The 23,453-nt window shown below is 48.4% G+C and overlaps 1 protein-coding gene and 1 non-coding gene across 2 annotated transcripts in view; one reads left to right on the top strand and one right to left on the bottom strand.

The window, feature by feature from the left end:
* The window catches only part of LOC135814576 (anoctamin-8-like), a 32,983-nt gene extending 14,561 nt beyond the window's left edge, over positions 1-18,422 (top strand). The window contains exons 10-14 of the mRNA XM_065327711.1: positions 1,154-1,287; positions 12,118-12,189; positions 12,747-12,871; positions 14,116-14,283; positions 17,615-18,422. Coding sequence (XP_065183783.1) covers positions 1,154-1,287; positions 12,118-12,189; positions 12,747-12,871; positions 14,116-14,283; positions 17,615-17,816 — 701 coding nt within the window. The 3' untranslated portion in view covers positions 17,817-18,422. The remainder of the gene's footprint in view (positions 1-1,153; positions 1,288-12,117; positions 12,190-12,746; positions 12,872-14,115; positions 14,284-17,614) is intronic.
* On the bottom strand, positions 2,764-2,847 carry Trnal-cag (transfer RNA leucine (anticodon CAG)). The gene has a single exon. It is a non-coding gene; the product is annotated as a tRNA-Leu (tRNA).
* Positions 18,423-23,453: the final 5,031 nt, after the last annotated feature.

Below are 23,453 nucleotides of genomic sequence, written 5' to 3'. Positions count from 1 at the left end.
GATCCTGGATCAGTGTATTTTATTGATTCACGGGGTAATTAGCCCAAAAGTGGTACGGTCAATACCATGGTGGCTGTACCGTGTCCGACGCCCCTGACTTTAGTTTAATATCAGGAAAAGAATGCGCCTGCCTCTTGTTAGGGAGTTCACTCGAAAATCTATTTCTTTCTTCAAAATGCGAGTTTTGCATAAAACGCTACTTTTTCTAAACCGGGAAGATGTCAGAAACAACCTATGAAGGTTTGAAACTGAAAATCCAAGGCAATCCAGAGTTATGGACGATTGAAGTTTGGAAGATGATCGCCTGAGCGGTCACAGAAAGCAATGCAAGTATGTGCGGGGTCGGTGTGGTTTCCGTCCAGCACTGCACTATCTGGTGCGAAGTTATTATTTTTCACGGTTAAAATGTCGTGCCTTACTATCCGGTGCGTACATCCAGGTGCGAACTGAAGTGCAAGACGATACAGGATGTGTGCATGCATGCCATGCACACCTACTTGCACAACTCACACGTTTTCACCGTCACCGCTTCTACAGTGTGCGCGCAGTTCACTCGATTTTTTTCGTCCACCACCAAGAAACCACCGTGGACTGGTTTGAAGTGGTTTCTGTGATCATTTCCCTTCTACCGCGATAAAGTGCGAGCCTAAATGTTCTAGAATCCTCTTGTTTCAGACTAATTCAAGGCCGCTGAACATGAAAATCGGGTGTTCCTCCCGGGGCTGAGTATGCATCTGGTCGAGATCAGTCCTCCGCTGCTATGCCTCTGCGCAAAGCGCGGCAATCATTTTTGTTCAAGCGCAGCATGTGTGGCATCATGTCAATGGAAACATTGGAAAGGTAATGACCTCGGCTACCTAAAAATTGCATCGACAAGGCAGTACTGGCCACGGGATCAGATAGAAGCGGGCTCGAAGTCAGGCCAAAGAGCTGTCACACGGGGCCCCATTGCAAATGTACACGCGAGTTGTGACTTCAGTTTTCGTCTGACCCGGGTCGAAATTGAACTCCCTACTCTTGTTTCTGGAATAATAATATTCCTGTCTCAGCCTTGCACCAGCTTGGGCGTGTATTCCCACTAGCACGTTGGGCTCCCCATACACATATGACTATGGTATTATTGTGTGTGGTCTTTACTGTTACATGTATATAGGTGATGAGCTTCGGCGAGTCGGTGTGGAGGTCATCATGCCATTGCTAACTATGATGTTCCAGCGTAAGCGTACAACTCGCAAGATGAGGGCAGAGAAGAAAGCATCCAATGAGAAGCCTATCGAACTCTCACAAGTAAGTCAATGCTGCGAGGGGGACAATGAAATCAAACAAAACACGACTGGCTTTTAAACGATGGGATAGATGAGGGACAGTATTGGGGCACTTTTTGTTGTTGTTGAAATCTGACGTTTATAATGGTCTTACTGCATCATTGAATTCATCTAGGGCCATGTATGATGGCGTTGTCCATTCCTAGGTTGGATTTGTCCATTCCCAGGTTGGATTTGTCCATTTCCAGGTTGGATTTGTCCATTCCCAGGTTGGATTTGTCCATTCCCAGGTTGGATTTGTCCATTCCCAGGTTGGATTTGTCCATTCCCAGGTTGGATTTGTCCATTCCCAGGTTGGATTTGTCCATTCCCAGGTTGGATTTGTCCATTCCCAGGTTGGATTTGTCCATTCCCAGGTTGGATTTGTCCATTCCCAGGTTGGATTTGTCCTTTCCCAGGTTGGATTTGTCCATTCCCAGGTTGGATTTGTCCATTCCCAGGTTGGATTTGTCCATTCCCAGGTTGGATTTGTCCATTCCCAGGTTGGATTTGTCCATTCCCAGGTTGGATTTGTCCATTCCCAGGTTGGATTTGTCCATTCCCAGGTTGGATTTGTCCATTCCCAGGTTGGATTTGTCCATTCCCAGGTTGGATTTGTCCATTCCCAGGTTGGATTTGTCCATTCCCAGGTTGGATTTGTCCATTCCCAGGTTGGATTTGTCCATTCCCAGGTTGGATTTGTCCATTCCCAGGTTGGATTTGTCCATTCCCAGGTTGGATTTGTCCATTCCCAGGTTGGATTTGTCCATTCCCAGGTTGGATTTGTCCATTCCCAGGTTGGATTTGTCCATTCCCAGGCTGGATTTGGTACTTTAAATACTACAAAATCAGATCACCAGTCTCACCAGGGGCGTTTAGTCATCCTGATCTGCAACGTACTGAGTGAACCTGATGGTACTGAAAGAGAGACACACCCTCTCAAGTTGCACCTCTTTCTTGCAGTAACGGCCCATCGTCGTGCAATGAGGATAGTTATCCGTCAAATGTGGATGAAAAATGCAGCAATAAAATTGACAGCTTTGCTACTCCGACCGTGTATCATGCGTGAAATTGTTGTGCATAAATGTTAATGCGGTCAGCGTGATCGTCGTTTCACTGTGTAAAGAAGGCAGCACTTTATAGCACACACAGCACAGAGATCAGAGTTGCATACTCTAGGAGGTTATGTACTCTTGATGAAAATATGAAAATCAACGCCCATTACGACCTTTCTTTGTCAGAGCAAGGAAGAGAGCAGCTACGACAATGAGCCATGGGGGCTTGGATCCATATTTGCGTTATTTGGCAAGCAATTGTGAGACTTGTATGTCCAAAAAGTTGGATCACTGGTTAAGGCCTTGTGGCTCCATCAGTTGCTAAAATATGCTCTTCTACTCTTGTGATTTCTGGCTTTCATTTTGCAGTTTACTGTAGTTTATTTCCAAAAAAAGAGATGTAGTGTCAGAAGTGGGATTCGAACCCACGCCTACAGAAGTAGACTGCGACCTGAACGCAGCGCCTTAGACCACTCGGCCATCCTGACTCATTCTGGTTGTCTGGACACTGCATTTGTAGTACAACATGTACATGTAGCCATTTCACAAGCAACTCAGCTGCTGACCAGCATGTGTCCTATGTCGCCAGAGCAAATAGAGCGGACCTTCAACCGTCTTATGCTCGAAGGCAGGGTCAGATCCGCGGTGCGTCTAATCACAGATCGATGTGGTGGAGGTGTACTGGACCCTGGTGGTGAGGCTCATGGCAAGGCTGGCCCACTTGGTAGGACCGTGTACGATGTGCTGCAAGAGAAACACCCGGAGCAACAACCCGCCGATCCAAGAGCATTCCTTGAGTGCGAGGATCTGCCCCTGCTGGAGGATGTTCATATCACTGGTGCAATGATTGAACAGGTGGCCCGTCGACTCTTCGGCAGTGCCGGTCCCAGTGGGACCAACTCTGAGCAGTGGAGAACGTTCTTGCTATCCCATGGCAACGCCAGCAGTCGCCTGCGGGAAGCTGTGGCCGCCTCAACCCGTCGACATGCAAATGGAATCGTGCCCTGGTGCAACATGCGAGCATTCCTTGCTCGGAGAGGCATTGCGCTGGACAAGCTACCAGGAGTGCGGCCAATCGGAGTGGGCGAATGCAGGCAGCGCATTGAGGCAAAGGCCATGGCCCTTGCTACGGGAATTGATGTCCAGGAGGTCTGTGGGGCTGACCAGCTATGCTCGGGTGCAAAAGCTGGGATTGAGGCAGCTGTTCATGCTATGAGCGACGTTTTCACCGAGGATGACACCGAAGGACTCCTTCTTGTCGATGCAGCTAATGCATTTAACTCGCTAAGCCGTCCCGCGGCCCTATGGAACTGCCGGGTCTGGCCGAGATGCGCAAGGTTTCTATTCAACGCCTACCGTGGGTACGCTGTGATCATCTTGAAAGGTTCCTGTACATCTGAGGTCCATACCCTTCTCAGCCGGGAAGGTACTACTCAGGGATGTCCCCTGGCTATGCTAATGTATGCCATTGGTCTGCACCCTCTGATTGAGAGTTTGAACTAAAAAATTGAAGGAACCCAGCCAGCACACCCAAAACTGGTACGCTGATGATTCTTCTTGTGCGGGACGGTTGCGCAACATCAGGAAGTGGCTCGACCGCCTTATCGATCAGGGTGAAGCTTTCGGCTACCAAGTTGAGCCGACAAAGAGTATCATTATTGTTTCCCCGGATCTCGTTCAGCAAGCTAATGATATCTTTGGGGATCTGAACATCCAAGTAGCCACATCCGCCCGTTTCCTAGGAGGCTGTATCGGTGAACCTGACGGAGTGAAATCGTTTGTCAAGGAGAGAGTGGAGACGTGGGTGAGCAGTGTCAATTGCCTTGCCGCTGCTGCCAGGAAATACCCCCAGTCGGCGTATTGTGCGTTGAATCGCTCGCTCTCCTGTGAGTGGTCATACCTGCAGCGTGTTGTCCAGGGTCTTGAGGAGGAGTTTGCTCCGCTTCGAGACGTCATCCTGGAGCAATTTGCCCCAGCCATCCTTGGGCAGGAGGTTCTTCCTCGGGAACACCAGCTCCTCACCCTGCCAGTCAAGTATGGTGGCTTGGCTTTGGCCGATCCTGTCCACACAGCACCCCAGGCTTACCAGAATTCGAGAAACGCAACTGACATCCTGCGCAACTCCATCCAATCTGGTAACCCCATAAACGTACTTGGTCCGCGTCAGCAATATTGTCGCTTATCTTTTGAACTTAGACTTTGGACATGAACGCGTGTACTTGAAGTGATAAAACTTGGTAGGATGGACGGTAAGGTATAGAATGACAACTAGCTATGAGGAATTTATTGTCCAAGGAAGGGTTCCTACTTTTTTCGGTCCTCCTCGTCGCTGCCCTCGGCGCTGGTGACAAATATTTTTGCTCGGGATCGACTCTCTTGCTTTTGCAAGCTCATCTCTCTTCCTCTCCGCTGCCTGGCAATTTTCTAAAGAGAAGTCGATTGTGACGGTCGCCTTCTCTATAGGACTTCACGTGGGCAGCACGACAGCCTCTGTGGTTCAAATCAGACGCCGTTCTTTGCAAGATTTTATTTTGAACGACGACGACGACACGTACAGTACTTGCAAATCTCCACGACGCGCTGGATACTCCGAGCATTGAGCTGAAGATAAGGGAGCTGCGATCTCAGCTTGACGAGCGATCACTGAGGTGAGCGATCTCGGCCGTTCAGCAAAATGGAGCTGATTCCGAGTAGCCGATTACTTTCTTGTGGCTTGCGCTGCTCTTGCCTGCACAGCGTAACACGATAATCTATTTTGATGCGGCGCTATATCAATCAGAATCACCCACCCATCGCTCTCGAAATCCACTCGAACTCTAGCTAGACCTTTCAGGTACTAGTAAACTAACTTGCTAACCAAAATTGGGGTGAAATGGGCTGCCAAGTGAGCATTGGCGACATTATAAACAAAGCTGAAAGATAAGCGACAATATCGCTGACGCGGACCAAGTAAACGATCACAGCGCTCACTGTCGCCGCATCACAAGCCAAATCAGCAGGGAACGAGATGTGATTTCCGCTGAAATCAGCCAATCAATTCTCAGTGACCTGCCACAGCTTGAGGAGCGCACCCTCTCCCGCATCGTACGGGGAAATGCCTCCGGATGGCTTACGGTGTTGCCCCTGAAGCGCGAGGGGTATGATCTGTCGAGTACAGAATTCCGCGATCAACTTGCCATCCGCTATGGTCGGCAGCCGCTTGCCCTGCCAGCGCAATGTGATGGCTGCGGGAAGCCCTTCTCTCTCCAGCATGGCCTTGACTGCCCGAAAGGTGGACTTATCAAGCGAGGCCACAATGATCTGCGTGATAGCGATGCAAAGCTAGCTGATATGGCATTCGGTGGTGTTGTCGTCGAGCCGATCATGGTGCCGGAGGGTGATCGGACGGGGCAGCCTGCTCTTCGGACAGATTGGCTTGCCCGGGGTGTGTGGGAGGATAACAGGGTGGCGTTTTTTGATAATCGCATCATTGATGCCAACGCACCCAGTTACTCCCATTCATCCTGGGAAGCTACTTCCAACCACGCTGCTAACGCGAAGAAAAAGAAGTATCGTCAGGCCTCCGAGGACCTCCGTGGGTCGTTCACACCACTGGTTTGTTCCACGGATGGGGTGCTACATCGCGAATACGCCAGCTATCAGAAGCGACTTGCTGGTCGCCTCGCCCTCAGGTGGGACAAGCCATTTTCAATCATCATGGCTTGGGTGCGAGTTCGCAGCCAATTTGCAGTGATCCATGCAGTCGACCTCCGGCTACGCGGGTCTAGAAGGCGCCTGACAGGCCTGTCGATGCAGGATGGTGCTGGGGTAGGCATCGGCCATTGAAAACTGAATTCCGTCTGTTTCACGTGGAATTTCTTGGAGTTTCCCAATGTATTGTACTTGAATAAAATTCTATTTTACCTTTCATGGTATCTCAATTTTTTCACGTCTACATGACTTTATTTTGCCCGTAAAAGAGGCCGTTACCCCGTAAAAAAAAAAAAATTCACAAGCAACGGTACCGGTACAATCATTACTACAGTCTGTTTCAAAAAGATTAGCAATCAAGTTTGGGTCTTAAAAAGTATGAAGATAAGGGAAATTTGGACAACAAAGTACATAAAACGGCTTGTTAGGACACGGCAAATTGTTCTGTGAAGGTTTCGGAACAATTGGACCAACCATTAAGGAGTTAGTATTTCGGCCAGGTTTCTGGCCTTTTCCCATGGTTTATAATTTGCCCTGGAAGCCAGTATCGATTTGTTATCAAAACCCACGATTTATCCCTTCCTTTTTGGCCTTGTGGTTATGAATGCTGTCTGCTGACCATGAAGTTGTGAGTTCAAATCCCAACAAATCTTCAAGTCAAACATTTTGTTCTTCATTTTTTCATTGTTTTGGTGATCACGCTGGTACAAGACAAAGAAGGTGGCTGCGCCAAACGACTTGTTGTTGGAGCTCGCGTTTCCTGCCGAACTGACTGACACTTGACTGGCTCACGCCATGTGAAGTTGTGAACACACACAACACTGAAACCGTGTGAGTGAACACGGAAGTCATTGCGCTGTAGCTACGTGTTGTTGAATACACCGGCACATCAATCGATCGATTTCTGTTTGAGAATTATTTTAGTATTTGAAGATCGCCAATTTATTTGAATTTAGGCGTCAACGGCGTCTAGTCTTCTATCAGCTTTCACAGGCGTCTGCTTTTCTCAAAATGTCGTCGAAGTCACAAGGATAGCTTTGCCACTTCAAGGCCTTGGGAATGAGTCTGTGTCGATGCCGTTTTCGTCACATCGTGAGAGTAAATTGCATCCGCGGCAGCTCAAAGAATCTATTTGGTCACAAAACGGACGCATCCCGCTCGTCGAAATTTACCACACTTTGAAGTTTCGACATGTCCTCTCTGACTCCATATCGATACGAGGAAGAACTCGTTTGTTGTAAACCAGACGAACACAAAGTCATGTACGAGTACTGACGTCAGTGAATTGTCATTTTTCATGCTTTCGCGCGGAATATTTCTTCGAGTTCACAGTGAGTTTTTCCAGGCAGCGCTCGAGCCGTCATACGGTAAGACGGCAAACTCCCCGGGCGATCGCCAGGATTGCTAATCTTTTTGAAACTGACTTTATAGTGAGGTTCTACTCTACGTGACACCAAGAGTACATAGCCCCCAAGAGAGTGCCACTGCCTGTACAACCTCTATCCAAAGCTGTGACTTCAGAACTTCACATCATATGACATGGTTCAAAAAGGTTTTGCTGGCAAACAGTGCAAAGTGACCAACAGGGAGTTGAACCCAAAGCAGGGTTTTGTATCTATCATGCACAGCGTGCAAATAACGTGTACGAGTTTGTCACGTAATGTCAAGTTCTGCCATCGCAGACCCCATAGCTGGAGTTGCACACTCTTGGGGATGATGTTCTCTTAGAGAAATCCCGTAGAGAACAGGTGTCTGGGTTAGAGTCGACTGCTTCACATGTTTTGGGTTCAGATTTCTACTTGGAAATGATGTTCTCTACGTTGTGGCACACGCAAAGAAAATGCATACGGATCTGATGTGTGTTGTTCAAATGAGAGGAAACTGCCAAATTTGGAACGGGAAATTTCCAGTACACATTCCACATGGTTTCTTTGCGTGAACGCAAAGCAGAACAAGTTTCCTATACATGTACGTTACGGGAATGCGAAGAGTTTTCGTGATATTCTTCATGTAGCGTTTCCATAAACTTATAAGTAGAGCAGAACACTACCAGTCTTATGATGCAAAGTGGGAAATGTATAAGGGGTCAGAGGAGAGTTATAATTTCCCATTTCACAAGCAATGGTACATTGCGACTGGAAGTGGGAGTTGTGCGAGGAGCTGAGAGTGAGGCATAACAGTGTATTGCCTATGACGTCATGATTATTTCCACTCAAATTCAACTGGAACTTCACAGCATGGAAAAATAAAATCACGCAACCACATCACTACAGTTGCCTTTTTTAGTGTAGCGACACTATGCCTACGTGACAGGAAAAATGAATCATTCCGAAAAAAATCCACCAACACGTAATGGGAGGGCGAGTGGGACACTGTTCTATCTCGCTCTCAGGTCCTCGCACAACTCCAGCCCGCCGTCGCAATGTATCACTGCTAGCAAAATGGGAAGATGCGCACTGGGGCGTAAAGCTTCGATATAACAGTGTGTCCTTCACAGCATAAACCAAATAAAACACGTATGGGATAAACATTCTCAATCCTAGGCACGGGCAACATTGAAGCATGAGCGTATGACTGCTAGTGACATGTGCACCAAGTGCTCTGACGCCAGCTGGTGAGGCTATATCCTAATCCCCGGACTTGAGAACGGCTGCACTGTAAGTGGTGCTGCTGCTGGTGCCGGTGCCACGTCTCGGCAGTAGAACTGGTGGATTGTCGACGCACGCCTCCAGTCAGCTGTGTCGATGATCATGGTCACGGACACTAGCTGCCCAAGCTGCCGCAGATGCCGACGTCCCGCTAGTCGAGTGGGCGGAGAAATCTGACGTGCTGACTCAGGCTTGCAATAGCACGTCCTTCTGCCAACGGGCAACCGTTGGTGAGGACACCAGCTTGTGTGGCTTCTGGTATTACATTACTTGTAAGAGGGTTGGCTGCTCGTTGTCCACTGCATGCCAAGATGCGGAACGCGAAACATACGCCAATATGCATAGACAGACCAAATGGCAGGCATTGGAATTCGTACCTCGTGCCTTGCCAGAGGAATTGCAGAAATCTCCTGTCGTCCTGCGCATTCGGCACTGTTAGGTACGCATCCTTGAGGTCGATCTTGGTCATGTAGTCTCCTGGCTGGAGAAGATCGCGCAGGGAGTGAATGCCTTCCATCATGAAATGGTGGTAGGGAAGGAAGCTGTTCAGCATTCTCAGGTCAACAACGGACCGCATTCTCCTGCCTGACATCGGCACCCTAAACACAGCACTCACGAGTCCGGGCGGCTCTCGGAAATCCACTCTCCTGACTGCCCCTTTCTCCACGAGGGACCGAACCTCCTGGGGCATGGCTTGTTGGTCGGCGACCGAATCGGGAGCTGGGCAAGCTGGCCTGGGTAGGCTGGGGACGTAGTTCAAGATGCAGGTAGCCTTGGACAGCGCTGACTACCCATGGATCGGCGGACAGCTGTCTCCACATGCTGGTGAAAAGGGCTAGACGATCCCTCAGCATTCTCGTTCTCCCGCTCAGGAAGCCCGTGCAGTATCAGGTTATTCATGCGCTTGGCCTTCTCGACTTCCTCGGCCAGTGGCGGTCTGCTCGTACCAGTCGTTGGAGGTCCCGCAGTGTTTGTGGCGACCCCTGAGAGGCAAAGCCCAGTCCTGAGCCGAGACGGCGAACAGTATCTGCCAGTCTGGCAACAGCAGCTTGGTGTCCCAGACTCTGGTACCAACACCCACATTGCTGGTGGAAGGGAATGGCTTAGGTCCCGCTTTGTTATATAGCTGGGGCTCGCCCCTTGACCGTCCTGTTGCCTTGTTGGGGGGGGGGGGGGGGGGGGGGGGAGCATCCGACTTCGGTTGGCATAGCCATGGCCTGCTGGGCTGTACTGAGTTTGTTCGTACGGGCTGGGATAAGGCTGGTACCGGGAGCCACCGCAGTACCTGCTGGCCCCGGCACCTCAAAATAACCGGCGTCCACCCAATGATGCCCCTCCGGAGCCAGACTTGGTGTTGCTCAACTTTGGAGGAGCTCGAGCATCTTTGTACTTCTTCGCCACCAAACCCAGCGCCTTCTGGGACTCTGCCTTAGGGCCGGGTTCCACTGCGGCTCGCGTCCGCATTGCGTGAGCCAGAAACGCATGCTGACGCGAAGCCGCTCGGTTCCACACTACAATCGTCACGCGAGGTTCCGCGGCATGCGGCTCGAGGTTCTGGCCAGGTGGTGAGCTGCAACCACCAGCTTGGTAGCACCCTGCGACTCCTCAAAAACAACAGTAGCTGTGTCGACAGCTCCTCCAAGTCCACAGCCCCAGGTGGGGTGATCACCGAACAGTTCAAAATATAACCTGACGAGATGCCACTTGCACTTATTTTCAATTTCCCCCCAATCGACCTCAATCGCATCGCCATCAAGTTGCTGATCGTCGTCATCCACTTCTGATCCAGTAGGGGGCTCCTTTTCAGGATAGGAACGATCCCCCTCTCCATCATCTTCTTGCCCAGCTTCTTGAGTCCGTCAATCTTATTCTTCACAACGTCATCAGTCAAGTCCTCCACATCATTTTCTCCGTGACTCGCCAGAAGTTTGCCATCTCTTTTCATTTCCACCAATTTTTTCCTCAGCCACTCTTTTCCTTGGCAGTCTTCATCTGCTTCTGGAACCGGCTGCTGACAACATGCCAAAGTTTCAGCGTGGCCCGCTCCAAATCTTTTGACCAGTTGAAACCCATCGCAAACGGAAGGAAGAGAAACACTGACAAAGTTGAAACTGACAAAAACGAGTGAAAGACACAACAGATCTTGTTGTTCGTCGTCCGGTCTTGCTTCTTCAAAGCAGATTTCAAGTTTCCCGCCAGCATTTCCCAGTTCACGTGATCATGAACAATGCAAGCCGCAATTGCGGCGAGCCACCACACTACAAAACGCAAAGCCAAAGCCCGTGGCAGGCCGCCACTCCGCGGCACTCGCTCGAGCCGCGGTTACCATGGTAAAACCCAAAAAATTACGTGCCGCGGAGCCGCAATGGAACCCGGCCCTTAGACTGGATGCATTCTCCAAAAGTTCCGGACTGAATAGGGCCATTCCTGCTTTCTCGGATGGTTCCTCTGCCATCGGTGCCAGGCTCTTGTCAAGATGTTCTAGAAACTCCTGATGCCTCAGCATCGAGAGCTTGTTGTTGGCATTGCCCAGTAGAGAGACAAGCCAGCCGGCACCGTGTCCAAAACTCCTTTGGGATCCAGGCCTGTGCCAGCGGCCTGCGCTGCTTTGGCCTCCGTCAGCAGGGCAGAGAGGGGTCCCAAACAATCCGACGCATTTCTTTGCATCGAGTACAACGTGTTGTTCTGCGATTTCTTGAACGACTGCCGAACAACCAGGTATATTCAGCACCTTCTGACTATAGCTTTGGTGTAACCGCGGTGTCCACCTCCGGACAGGAAACCTGCACTCCTTGCTCTTCAAGGGCTTCCTGAAGCAAGTTTGCAGGAACTGTTTTATCTCTGAGGACAACAGAGCATGCTCCAGATCATCTGTGCCCACGTTCACACATGAGGTTGCCTGCCCACTCGTGGTGTTGTTCGAATCAACATCACTCGAGCAGGCCTGCCTACTCACGGAGCTTGATAAAAGCAATAAAGTTCCACACAGCGAAGTAGACTTGGGCATGCCCAAGAACTGGCAAGCTCCTGGGATTGAGTGCTTGCACCCAACCTGGCCAAACTCGTTTCACACTCCGCTGCCGCTCACAAAGTACGCAAGCGATCATTCATAGGAGCAAGGAGATCTACAAAGCGTAATGAAACATCTTGGTGATTCTTTTTTTGTGACTGTTTTCATTCATATCACCGCGAAAAGAAGAGCCCAGATCTATTAAAAAAGGCATCTTCCTGATGTGGTTTCGTGATTTTATTCTCAGACTGTGAATTTCCGGCTGGATTGGAGTGGACATATTCCTAACATCATATCCATTCTTGTCATCCAGAGCTTTGATTTATCATCGTGACAGCGTAGAATTGACTGTGCAATGTAACCACTGTATATTGCTGTGCTGGATGTTGCTCTCTTGGCACCGTGTGCAGGCTGTACTGGATGCTCCACTTGAAGAATACGACTCTTTTGATGACTACTTGGAGATGGTTATACAGTTTGGGGTGAGTTATCTCATCCAATACCGATACTGATCGGATACCTGGGAATGTGCACCCCCTAAAATCTTTCGACCTTCATTCAGTATGTGCATATTTTGGCCCAATGGCCCCTAGGCTAGGGATTGCAGTTCAGTGCATGCTGTGAAGCCAGAGGTGTACCCCCCCCCCCCCCCCCCCTTGAAAGGTGGACCAGCAACACCACTACATGACATGGGATGTGGAGTGTGAACTAGTGCATTCAAAGTGTGCACTGACCTGTAGCTACATGTAGTACGGTTGCTCTGCAAAGATTAAGTGCCGTGACTTGCACAGCACAGAGTGAACATAGGTGCGAAATGGCAATACATGTAGTGGCTTGTGTACATGTACATGATTCTAACCTGTTAGTGTTGCACTAGCCACATACAGTCTTATAAGGGTGGATGAGTCATTCACCAGACTTTAAACGTTAATCAAGCAACAGGTTATTGTTTTGCCGGACTGATTTGCTAGTACATATTGTGTTGTGTAAATGCTGTGTTTGGATTTCCTGTGTGCTTACGTGTCTCTCTGTCCTGCAGTACATAACACTATTTGCATCAGCATTTCCGCTCTGCTCCATAATCAGCGTTGGATTTGTTCTGGTTGAGACAATGACCGACTCTCTCAAGTTGCTTTATCTTTACAGGCGCCCACGCTCCCGCAGGTACTGCTTGCAATGTGTAAATCTCTTTGTCTGTGTGAAAGAGTGATAGAGAGATAGATAGAGAGGAGCGAGAGAGAGAGAGAGAGAGAGAGAGAGAGAGAGAGAGAGAGAGAGAGAGAGAGAGAGGTGTGTGTTTGTGTGTGTGTGTGTGTCTGTTTCTGTGTGTCTGTTTCTGTGTGTCTGTTTCTGTGTGTGTGTGTGTGTGTGTGTGTGTGTGTGTGTGTGTGTGTATGCATGTGTGTGTACACGTGTGTGTGTGCTATGTGTGTGTGAGTGTGTGTGTGTGTGTGTATTTGACTGAAAACACAACCTACTCATAAAAAGAGGGGAGAGAAATAACAGGACAATGATGGGAAGAGTAGGGGCTCCAAGAAGGAACCTGTGTTGGTGAGACAAGCCAACAACCAACTTCATCACTAATACCGCCGAAGTCGCAACTTTTACGTTTGTATTGTTGTCCCTCGCGCTGACGTGCGACTAGTTGTTGGGAGGTGACAGCGTTGTGAATAGCTACTGGCTCTCAGCATCTATTTAGCACAACGCCATGAGCGACTCCGACTCACGCTGCTACCTGGGGCCTCACGAGGTGTTTGTCGCGCTGGAAATGGAGCGTCTCTGTAAGTTTGTATCCCTGGTGATGGTTTGGCCTGGAGAGCACCATATAGGTGGTGCTTTTCAGGCACAATCTTCCTCAGCCTACTCAAGCTCAACTGATGAGGGGTGAGTTCCCCAAAACACTGCGTATTGAGCACGGAGTGGTGCTTTCTTGCAGGTTTGCCGAGTGGAAGGTGCGACATGCTCCTTGTGTGTTCTGGATGGCAGTCATGAGTCAGTCAAGTGTCAAGTTTGGCAGGAAGCATGTGTTCCACGTAGGAACAACCAACTTCATCACTAATACCGCCGAAGTCGCAACTTCTAAATTCTTATAATTAACATATTTTATCATGCAAGGGTGGCAAATGCCCTCAAAGGCACGATTTTCAAAAAAATTCCCGCAGAGGTCCCCCAGATACCCTTCTACTAATAGTAATACCCTTCGGGCAAAACCAGACAAATTGAAAATAGCTTCGGACGCCCCTTAGGGCTAGTGTTATTATTCGGAGCATGGTGCATACGTATATGCCGGGCTTGTAGGAGACTGGGACTTCTGGAGTATGACATGACCAGCTGTGTACTAGTAGTAGTAGTTGTGTGGATTGTGCATGCATAATTCCTGCTGTATTGTGTTGGTTTGATGTGTACAGGGCTGGTGGCATTGGTGTGTGGTATTCAGTGATGTACTTCATGGTCATCGCATCCATCCTGACTAACTGCTTCATCCTGGGATTCTCATCTGAGCAGCTCATGCAGTGGATGCCAAACATGTTCAAACACGAGGGTGGTGATCAACAGTTCAAGCTGGGTTATGGAAGGTCAGTAACACATGCCATTTACTGCTATAACTGTGTGTGTGTGTGTGTATGTGTGTGTGTGTGTGTGTGTGTGTGTGTGTGTGTGTGTGTGTGTGTGTGTATGTGTATGTGTGTGTGTGCAATTCCCGACGATTATGGTCACACACGTCTTTCTTCTCTTTCTCGGACTCTTCCTGACTTTTCTTTCATTCTCCTGGGTGGTTACCAACAGCCAGTGTATGCCGCAGTATGTGGTGTGTGTGTAGGAAAAAAAAATGGAAAATGAAAAAAATAGGGATTCACTGGCCAGAAAAAGTCACTTCAAACAGCTGTGTGGTGGATACCAGGCTAAAAATAGTGGCGGTCAATTCATCAGCCTTGCAAGCTGTTGAATGGTGTAATCCCAGCACAAGTTGTTATGTCTAACATAAGTTGCTATGTCTAACATAGGTGTTCGCTATCATCGCTTCCGCAATGGGCATGTCTGAGGTCTGAGGTGTATGTGTATGTGTGTGTGTGTGTGCATGCGTGTATGTATGCTGGAGCATGTGGTGTGGTGTGTGTGTGTCGAAAAAGAAAAAAAGAAAAAAGAAAAAAGGAAAAAGTGAAAAATAGGTTATCACTCCCCCTCACGTGACCGCGGACTCCTGCATATACACTCACACAATAACCACACAACTGTTTGGGGATAGCGCGCTTATTGTATTATGCCAAACTTGACACGCTGAGTCCAGCTTGACTCAGCTGAGTCCCTAACTGCAATTTACTGCTCTAACATGAAGCCGTGCCTGGAAGAATGGAAAGAGCGAAAAAAGAAAAAAAATTCTGGCCTTCTGCAAGCAATAGCAAGTAATGAGTGCTGGCTGTGTAAAGTCGCACAACCATGCAGTCGACCGGATGATGGTGAGTGTCCGGCACACATCTTGCTCTGCTGCTCCACCTGCGCGTACCTGATACGGTGGTGCGCTTACGGGCGGGCTGCCTGGGCCCCAGATGCCTCCCTGATGCGCCACGGGGTGCCGTCGAAGTGCCTGTATCACTTCGGTGATCCAAATGCGAATGCAGCCTTGCCGGTCGCCCGCCGGCCTGCCGCCTACGCGACCAGCCTGAGACTGGCCCTGCCGCATTTGGCGCTTCTAAACGCTGCGATCCGGTAGACAGCTCACTGGGCTGCCAAATACGTGACTGGCTTGAGGACAGTTCCATACTGCACGGCAGGGCGCCCAGCTCAGGTCGCACGCCGTAGCGGCGTGAGCTGGGCGCGGTGAGGGTTGGTGATAACTACAGTTTCCTCCTTTCTCCTCCGGAAACTTCCATTATTCACTGGCCAGAAAAAGTCTCAGCTGTGTGGTGGATACCAGGCTAAAATTAGTGGCGGTCAATTCAGCAGCCTTGCAAGCTGTTGAATGGTATTACAATCCCAGCACAAGTTGCTATGTGTAACATAGCTGTTTTTACACATAGCTGTTCGCTATCATCGCTTCCGCGATGGGCATGTCTGAGTGTGAGTGTGCATGCTACTGCTATAGAGTCGTATCATCACATCAGTTTATCATGTGACTAAACCTGTGTGGAAAGTGACCATGTATATATCATAGTCCACATGTCATGTTCACGTTCCACACACTGTCCACATGATCAACATGGCCGACACCATGTGACCCATAGCTGCAAGGGTTGTCGGTAGTTGGAACCAACATGGCGCATGCTGTACCGTATGGTCGAAAGCACTGTGTAAGTGTGCAAGTAGCCCCTACTACCACACATACTGAGCTAGTTATACAGCAGGAAACCTGCTTGAATCCTGCTTGTAATGATGAAGGAATTTCGCCGTGACCCTGCGACAATTGCGGTATTTCAGCTTACAGCTCCGATTCAAAATAGAGTCTTGAAATGAAAAAAAGTCTCAAATGCATCACCTACCCTGGAATGAGTCTGCAATGATTATTGGTCAACTATTCTCAACCGATCTCGAGTACAGCCGGTTAGTAATCACGTAAAGATAACTGAACTTCACACCTGAAATGATTGGTCAACCGCCCTCAGCCAATCAGAGTTAAGCTGCGCTGGGTATTGGATGAGTGCAATGGCGGAGACTCGGGGAAGGCTAGAAATTTGTTTCCGCATAGGAAGGAGCGATAATTCTACCGATTTAGAAATTTGTTTCTGCATGAGAAAGGAGAGATACGCTGAACTCTGGTTGGCTGAGGGCGGTTGACCAACCATTTCAGGTGTGAAGTTCAGAGCCAGGATAGGCTATAAAAGTAATCATTCCAGGAGGGGATGGTGGTCGGGGTTTGGGATGGCTTTTTCAGCTTGCCTTCTTGGCTTCTTCTCGGGTTGCTTCTTCAGCTTGCCTTCTTGGCTTCTTGGTGGTCGGGGTTTGGGATGGCTTTTTCAGCTTGCCTTCTTGGCTTCTTCTCGGGTTGCTTCTTCAGCTTGCCTTCTTGGCTTCTTCTCGGGTTGCTTCTTCAGCTTGCTTATGGCTGTACTCCTTCCTCCTACAGAAACAACACACGCACCAAAATCAAGAAATGATCGGAACAGCCGTTGACATCACAACCCCTGTTTCTGTATACACACAGCAGTTATGCGTAGAACACACACAATCGCACGCACACACACACACACACACACACACACACACACACACACGCACACACACGCACACACACGCACACACGCGCACACACGCACACACGCACACACACGTGGCTTCTTAGCTGTGTAGGCTAACCGTAAGGCCAACGGTCTGATGCGATAGTTCAATTGACCCATGCAGCCTGCTTCCAGCCTAAAACTATTGTCCCCTAATTGCAAAATGAAGGAAAAGTGTTACTTGCTGGGCATTGCCCGACCTAGCACACATAATGATGCAAGTCAGATATCAAGGTTCACTGCAGACAGTCTTAAAATTTTCTTCGGCTTGCTTCTTCTTGGTTTGCTGATGGCTGCACTCCTTCCAAATGCAGAACACTTGTATGTTGTTGTTAAAAAAAATTATTTCTGCATGAGGAAGGAGCGCAACCGTCAGTAAGCCAAGAAAAAGCAAGCCAGAGAAGGGAATTCTAAAATTCAGGCAGAAATACTTACTGTTGTGTGTAGGCACAGTGTTTTCTTGCAACTTCTGGCAAATTCTTTGCGTTCTGCAGCCTAACCTTCTCTTTTAGAGAAGTTGACCAGACTCTTGCAGTTACCACCATGTGTCATGCATTTGACAGGGCACGGGAATCTGCTCTCACCTCTTGCTTGTTGGCCGTTGTTTCTCATCTTTCTGTTCCTGTTCTTGTCCTTGTTCTTGTCCTTGTTCTTACTGTGCTGCATGCATGGCTCACTGCTGCTGCTGCTGCAGGTATGTGGTGGGTATGGTGTTCACGTTGGAGCACATCCTCATCTTGTTAGCCCTGGTCATAGAGCACTTCATTCCGTCGTGTCCCAGGTCGGTTACCACCGAGATGGCGCGGCGCAAGCACCTGGCAAAGCAGTGGCTGGCAGAACACGAAGCTGACGCCAGCCAACAGAAGACAGTACAGAAGACGGAACATGTCGAATAACTTCAATTTTTTTTACACTAGCGACATCCTTTTTAAGAAAAGGGCTTAGTTTCCTGGTTGGGTTTGCAGTGGCTACATCATCCTTGGCAATGCGAATGTACTCGAAGTATTAAAATAGTATCTCCATGAAAGCAGTTTAGTTCCATGAAAACACACACATACTTAACCTCCACGAAACATGCTAATCAGAGATCACAGACAGTCGTGTCAAATAGACTCGTCGTGCTGTTCTTGTTGTGTTTTTTAATCTTTGGTCAGAATTCCATTCTCCTCTGCTTCTATTTTTCTTCTATTTTCCTGCACCTGCTGTCCCAGTGTGCGTCCGAGCGTTATTTTCACTTCTACTGGTTTTTTTTAATGCTTTCCTCATTCACCCTTTCTGAATTCCGCTTCGACTTCCGCTGTACCCATCGATCCAGCTGCTTTTCAATTGCCGTTACTCATTTTGTTTTAATTTTCTGTTGTGTTTGCTGAGCTGTACACTCTTGGTTATCCTATACCGGTGTCATACACGGACCCAAAGCACAACATGGGTGCTAGAATAGTAGTACAGTCGTCCAGCACACCACCACCCTCAAGAAACCAGCATATATATTATCTCAATTACCCAAATGTCCACTTCGTGCAGTAAATCGGATTTGTTAATCCAGCACCCTCCCTAATCCAGCAGAATTTCCGTAGCACAAAATAATGGTCCTGGATTATAAAGGGACCACTGTCAACTGTGTATTCAAGGCAAGCAATCAGGGGAGACGAACTGCCAGAAAAGTGAAAAAATGCCAACTCCACCTGGACTCAAACCGCAGTGCTGGTGGGGTTGGCATTTTTTCCACTTCCAAGTTTCTGGTGCTTCCCCTGACTGTTTACCTTTAGTTTGAAGTTTATCCCATTCCCAATACTGTAAATCAACAGAATTTAATATTCGGGACAGTTTCTAAAAATGCGGAAACCGAGCCAACGAAATGTAGAAAGAGGAAGGGACAGATGGATACGAGATATGAGCAACTAAATGCTGAATGTTTCAGCACTCTGTCAGTTTGGTGTGTAATTGTCGTCCTTTCTGACCGTATAATTATTCTAATAACAGCTTTGGACAGTTGCTCATAAGTCATAACCCATATCCATGTTTCCCGTCCCTTTTTCTGCACATTTATTTTTGGCTATTTTCGGCCTGGGCCTTCGGGCCTAAAATTTGTGGCAGTCGAAATATTTATGTGCAAGGTACAATGTGACAGAATACGGTATGGGCAGGGGCAGTACAGGCTGACATTTTAATGCGCCCAAAAGGTGTTTGCCCTCGGCTGAAATTTTATCCGTGTATCCAAAGTGCCAAAACGTGGAGGTGCTCAGTTTGAATTTTTCCTTCAGTCGAGTACAAATCACGGGAAATGTTTGCCTAAACAACAAACGTATTGACCTACTTGCATAAAGAAATAGTCCCTGGCAGTCTGACACTCGGTGATTATTTTTCCAAAGCCCTCTTGGCAGAATATTTCTCCCGCACGGGCCGTATACACCGTTGCTCTTGCTACCAAGCAAAGAGTGCACAAATATGCCCAAGTTACTACAGGCCCGGCATTGTTCTAACGAGCTGCACATTATAGCGATTTCCTAAAACTGACCGGCTTTAATACGTGTACCGTAGCGATTCTCACTAGCATAATAATAATTATTGTATCGATTTCTGTATATCATTTTCTATTTTTATGACAGATTTCTCCTCGTTACCTCGGCAAAATCAGCACTTTGTTAAAGGGGAAGTATACCCTAAAATCAAATTTTCACCAGTTGTAGTCTTCTGGGTGCTGAGTCGAATGGTCTTGGTCCGAGGAAGCTGCGACGCTCCCTTCCTACTTGAATCCCAATCGAACTCGCGCACTTCCACCGAAACTGGGTGACTGCGCCCTACTAGATGGGGATTTGTATGCAAAATGTCACTAAAAGCGCCATTTCGTTCTTATAAAAGCACGGATGACCGCGATTGGCCCATATGTTGTAGTCTTTTGGACGCTGAGTCGACTGGTTTTGGTCCGAAAAGGCTGCGATGCAGCGTTCCTCCTTTATTCCCAATCGAACATGGTTGAACAAGCGGTCACGTGCTCCTGGGTGCCCAAATCACCTGGTCACCGCGCCAGCAGGTGACAACTTTCACACCAAGGTTCAACTCGAGTTCAACTCGAGTGACAGGACTACACCCAAAAAAGGTCAAACAGGCTAGTAAGTTGTACCCTGCAGGCACGGTGACCAGGTGACTGGTGTACGCAGGAGCACGTGACCGCTTCTTCAACCATGTTCGATTGGGAATAAAGGAGGAACGCTGCATCGCAGCCTTTTCGGACCAAAACCAGTCGACTCAGCGTCCAAAAGACTACAACATATGGGCCAATCGCGGTCATCCGTGCTTTTATAAGAACGAAATGGCGCTTTTAGTGACATTTTGCATACAAATCCCCATCTAGTAGGGCGCAGTCACCCAGTTTCGGTGGAAGTGCGCGAGTTCGATTGGGATTCAAGTAGGAAGGGAGCGTCGCAGCTTCCTCGGACCAAGACCATTCGACTCAGCACCCAGAAGACTACAACTGGTGAAAATTTGATTTTAGGGTATACTTCCCCTTTAATATAATTATAACTTTATAAGGCCTTTATAGCACTCCGCCAAGTCATCTTTCAATGCTAAGGTCACTAACCAAACTAATACAAATTAACAATAATGTTCCTAATTTCCCACTAGATGGTTAGTGCAGATGTCCTCGTAGAGATGGTGATGGCTCCCATCCACAAATCGGATCTACATGTACTTGAAGTAGCTATGTCGTGACACATCACAGTTAACAATACCCCAGCGAAGCAGATTCCATGATCAAGCAAGAAAGAAGTTCAGTGCTTTCATTTCTAGGGTGCCCTGTAAGAAGGCATGTGGGGATTGCTAAATTTGATAATAATAATTATAAGAAAGGGTTCGCTCCCCACACCAGAGCTCGCGCTATTCCTCCGACTTGGAATGGGTGTGTCAACGAAAACGAGCTTCAGGATGTGTGGAAAGGACAAGGAAACGGTTTTCCACCTTATTGGAGCATGCACGGTTTGTGCTGGAAGTCACTATGTCAATCGCCACAACAGGTTAGCAAAGTATCTCCACTGGACGCTGTGCAGGAAGCATGGTGCATCGGACATTTCAAATAAGAACACAAGTCACCAACTCACTAACGTCGTGTACAGTGCTGAAACGGATGTGTCAATCTACTGGGAAGTGCCAATTCCAACAGCAGCGCCCGTCAGAGCAAAGACCCGACATTGTTATCAAGGGCAAAGATGAAGCATTGCTTGTGGACGTAAGTGTCCCTTTGGATAGGAACATCCGCCGAAAATCTGTGGAGAAGATACAGAAATATCAAGGCCTGAAGCGCGAGGTGGAACAGATGTGGCAGGTTCGGGCCAAGATCGTGCCAGAAATTGTGGGGGGAGTTAGGTGGATTAACCCCCTCGACTGCTGACTTTGTGAGGGAACTGGATGCCGGAGCCAGCGTATCCATCTTGCAAAAGGAGGCGCTCCTTGGCACAGTTGACATCATCATAACTCAGATGAAATAACAATTTACCCTTCAATAAGTTGCATTGGTTTGCGAATGCCCATGGTTCGAACTATTAGTTGAAGCCCCTATTTGCAGAAAATAATTATGATCGTAATATTAATCATTTGCCAATAACAAAGACGTCAACAATACTATCAACCCCCATTCATCGGTTTTGACGGTGCTTCTCTGATGTTGAATGAGAAGAATTACATCGCCTTCAGTGCTATTGTGTCACTGAAGGGCTCGATTTTAGGTTTGACGACGGCTACTTTTCAACGGATTTTGTTTTTCTGATTTAGCTCTCAGTACCTGCTTGTGTTAAGTCTCTTTCTAGCAGATTAATTATACTCGAAGTATAAGAGATTGTACATGAAGCATTGTGGATTTGCTGTTCACAGTGTTTCTCTCTTTTTTCTTTCTTTTTTTCTCTCAGTCTCCCTTATTATATTTCTTCACATACAACAGCAGTACTCCCCATGGTCTTAAGTGACCCAGGATGCTGCATAATCCAGACACAAAACCAATAAAGCCGCCCCTATAATAATATGTCCCAACCCAACTACTGACTATGTACACGGATGACAACAAGAAGCTGCCACAAGCTTGTCAAGGGACAAATGCACCCATAGTAGCAGCAAGCCTGAAAGAGGAGAGAGGGCACTCCTAAAGTGTAGGCTCAATCGAGGCACAATAGCTTCCCAAGGCACAAGGACTCCCCAAGTGACAGCAGGCGGCGGTGCATGATGCAAAGCTGCTTGTAAGAGGCAGACAGCTTAGCATGCAGGTCAATCCTGATAGTGGAAATACATGTAGTGCCATGCAGGCTCACAGGTCGAGTTGGGGTCATTTACACCGAAGATATCAAAGCTGGGTTACCTAGCCCCCGTTTTCGGAGATCGAGTTTGACCTGATGACGGAGACCTTTTTATTTGAGCAACGGGCACCATGCCCCGGCCAGGATCGCACTGTTGGCCGTGTCGGGAATAATGACAACCAAGCCGAAACCAAGGAGAGTGCCGCCGCCACCGCCATTCACCACCCCAGAACCTGTCACCCGTCTGACAAAGACTATTTACCATCAACAATACGCACATTGACGCGGACGACGAGTTCACGTCTGATCACTTCTCGGCCAGCGGATGCGCACCAAGTACTGCATCGGACTGCCAAGCCGGAGGCGCCAATACTGCAAAGGAGACCCCGGAGGAGAGTGCCCACAGAAACTAACCATTGCTGAATCCATCCGGATGCGACAAGAAATTTTATTTTAATTTATCCGAACAGGAGGCGTATATACCAAGGGCGTCGGAACCGCACCGGCCGGGGCGGCCATGGCCGCCCCACTTTTTCGGCCGTTTGAGCACACTGCAGCAAAGCGCGATGATCTCAGCGCAAACGTGGCAAATCCTTGTCCCCGATCGTGGTTTGTTGCAGAATCAAAAGTCCATGTACACTGAAATGGCACCAAATGCCTGGGAATGCTTGCAATTGGCTTCAATTTTTGAATTTTTCCCGGGGGAGGGTAATGTTTGTCCCCGATCGTAGCATCTTCTTGTTTTTTTGCAGAATCAAAAAGCCTTTCATTGTAGTTACCGTACACTGAAACGGCACCAAATGCCCGGGAATGCTTGCAATTGGCTTCAATTTTTGAATTTTTTTCCCGGGGGAGGACCCCCGGACCCTTCCATGGCCGCCCCACCTCCAAAGTCGGTGCGACACGCCTGTATACGGTCGCACACTACTGAAAAGCCCTGCAAATGCATCGCGGACAACCGTTCAAAAACCAGCACAGTCCCACAAAGTGTGCACGGTATTTTTCTTGCTGCTAGGCCAGCATTCCGTTTTGACCCCTTATTTCTTCATGGGCCTCTTTCTTTCTGTTGTGGCAAGTTCACATGATCGAAGCTGATCAGAGCTGATTTCCGTTTGTATTGCTTTTGCGCGTCTACACGGCCAGAAGGATCCAGAAAAGTGTATTATGTGAGCAGTGCCGTTGTGTGAGCACCAATGGCATAATGAAGACGTAATCTGGTAATGGTAATGTACCATAATGGACGTGTTT

Source organism: Sycon ciliatum, chromosome 4 (assembly GCF_964019385.1).
Source record: "Sycon ciliatum chromosome 4, ocSycCili1.1, whole genome shotgun sequence".
Classification (NCBI taxonomy): Eukaryota; Metazoa; Porifera; class Calcarea; order Leucosolenida; family Sycettidae; genus Sycon; species Sycon ciliatum.
Note: the sequence above shows the minus strand (reverse complement) of the source record. Positions and strands in the feature narration are given on the sequence as shown.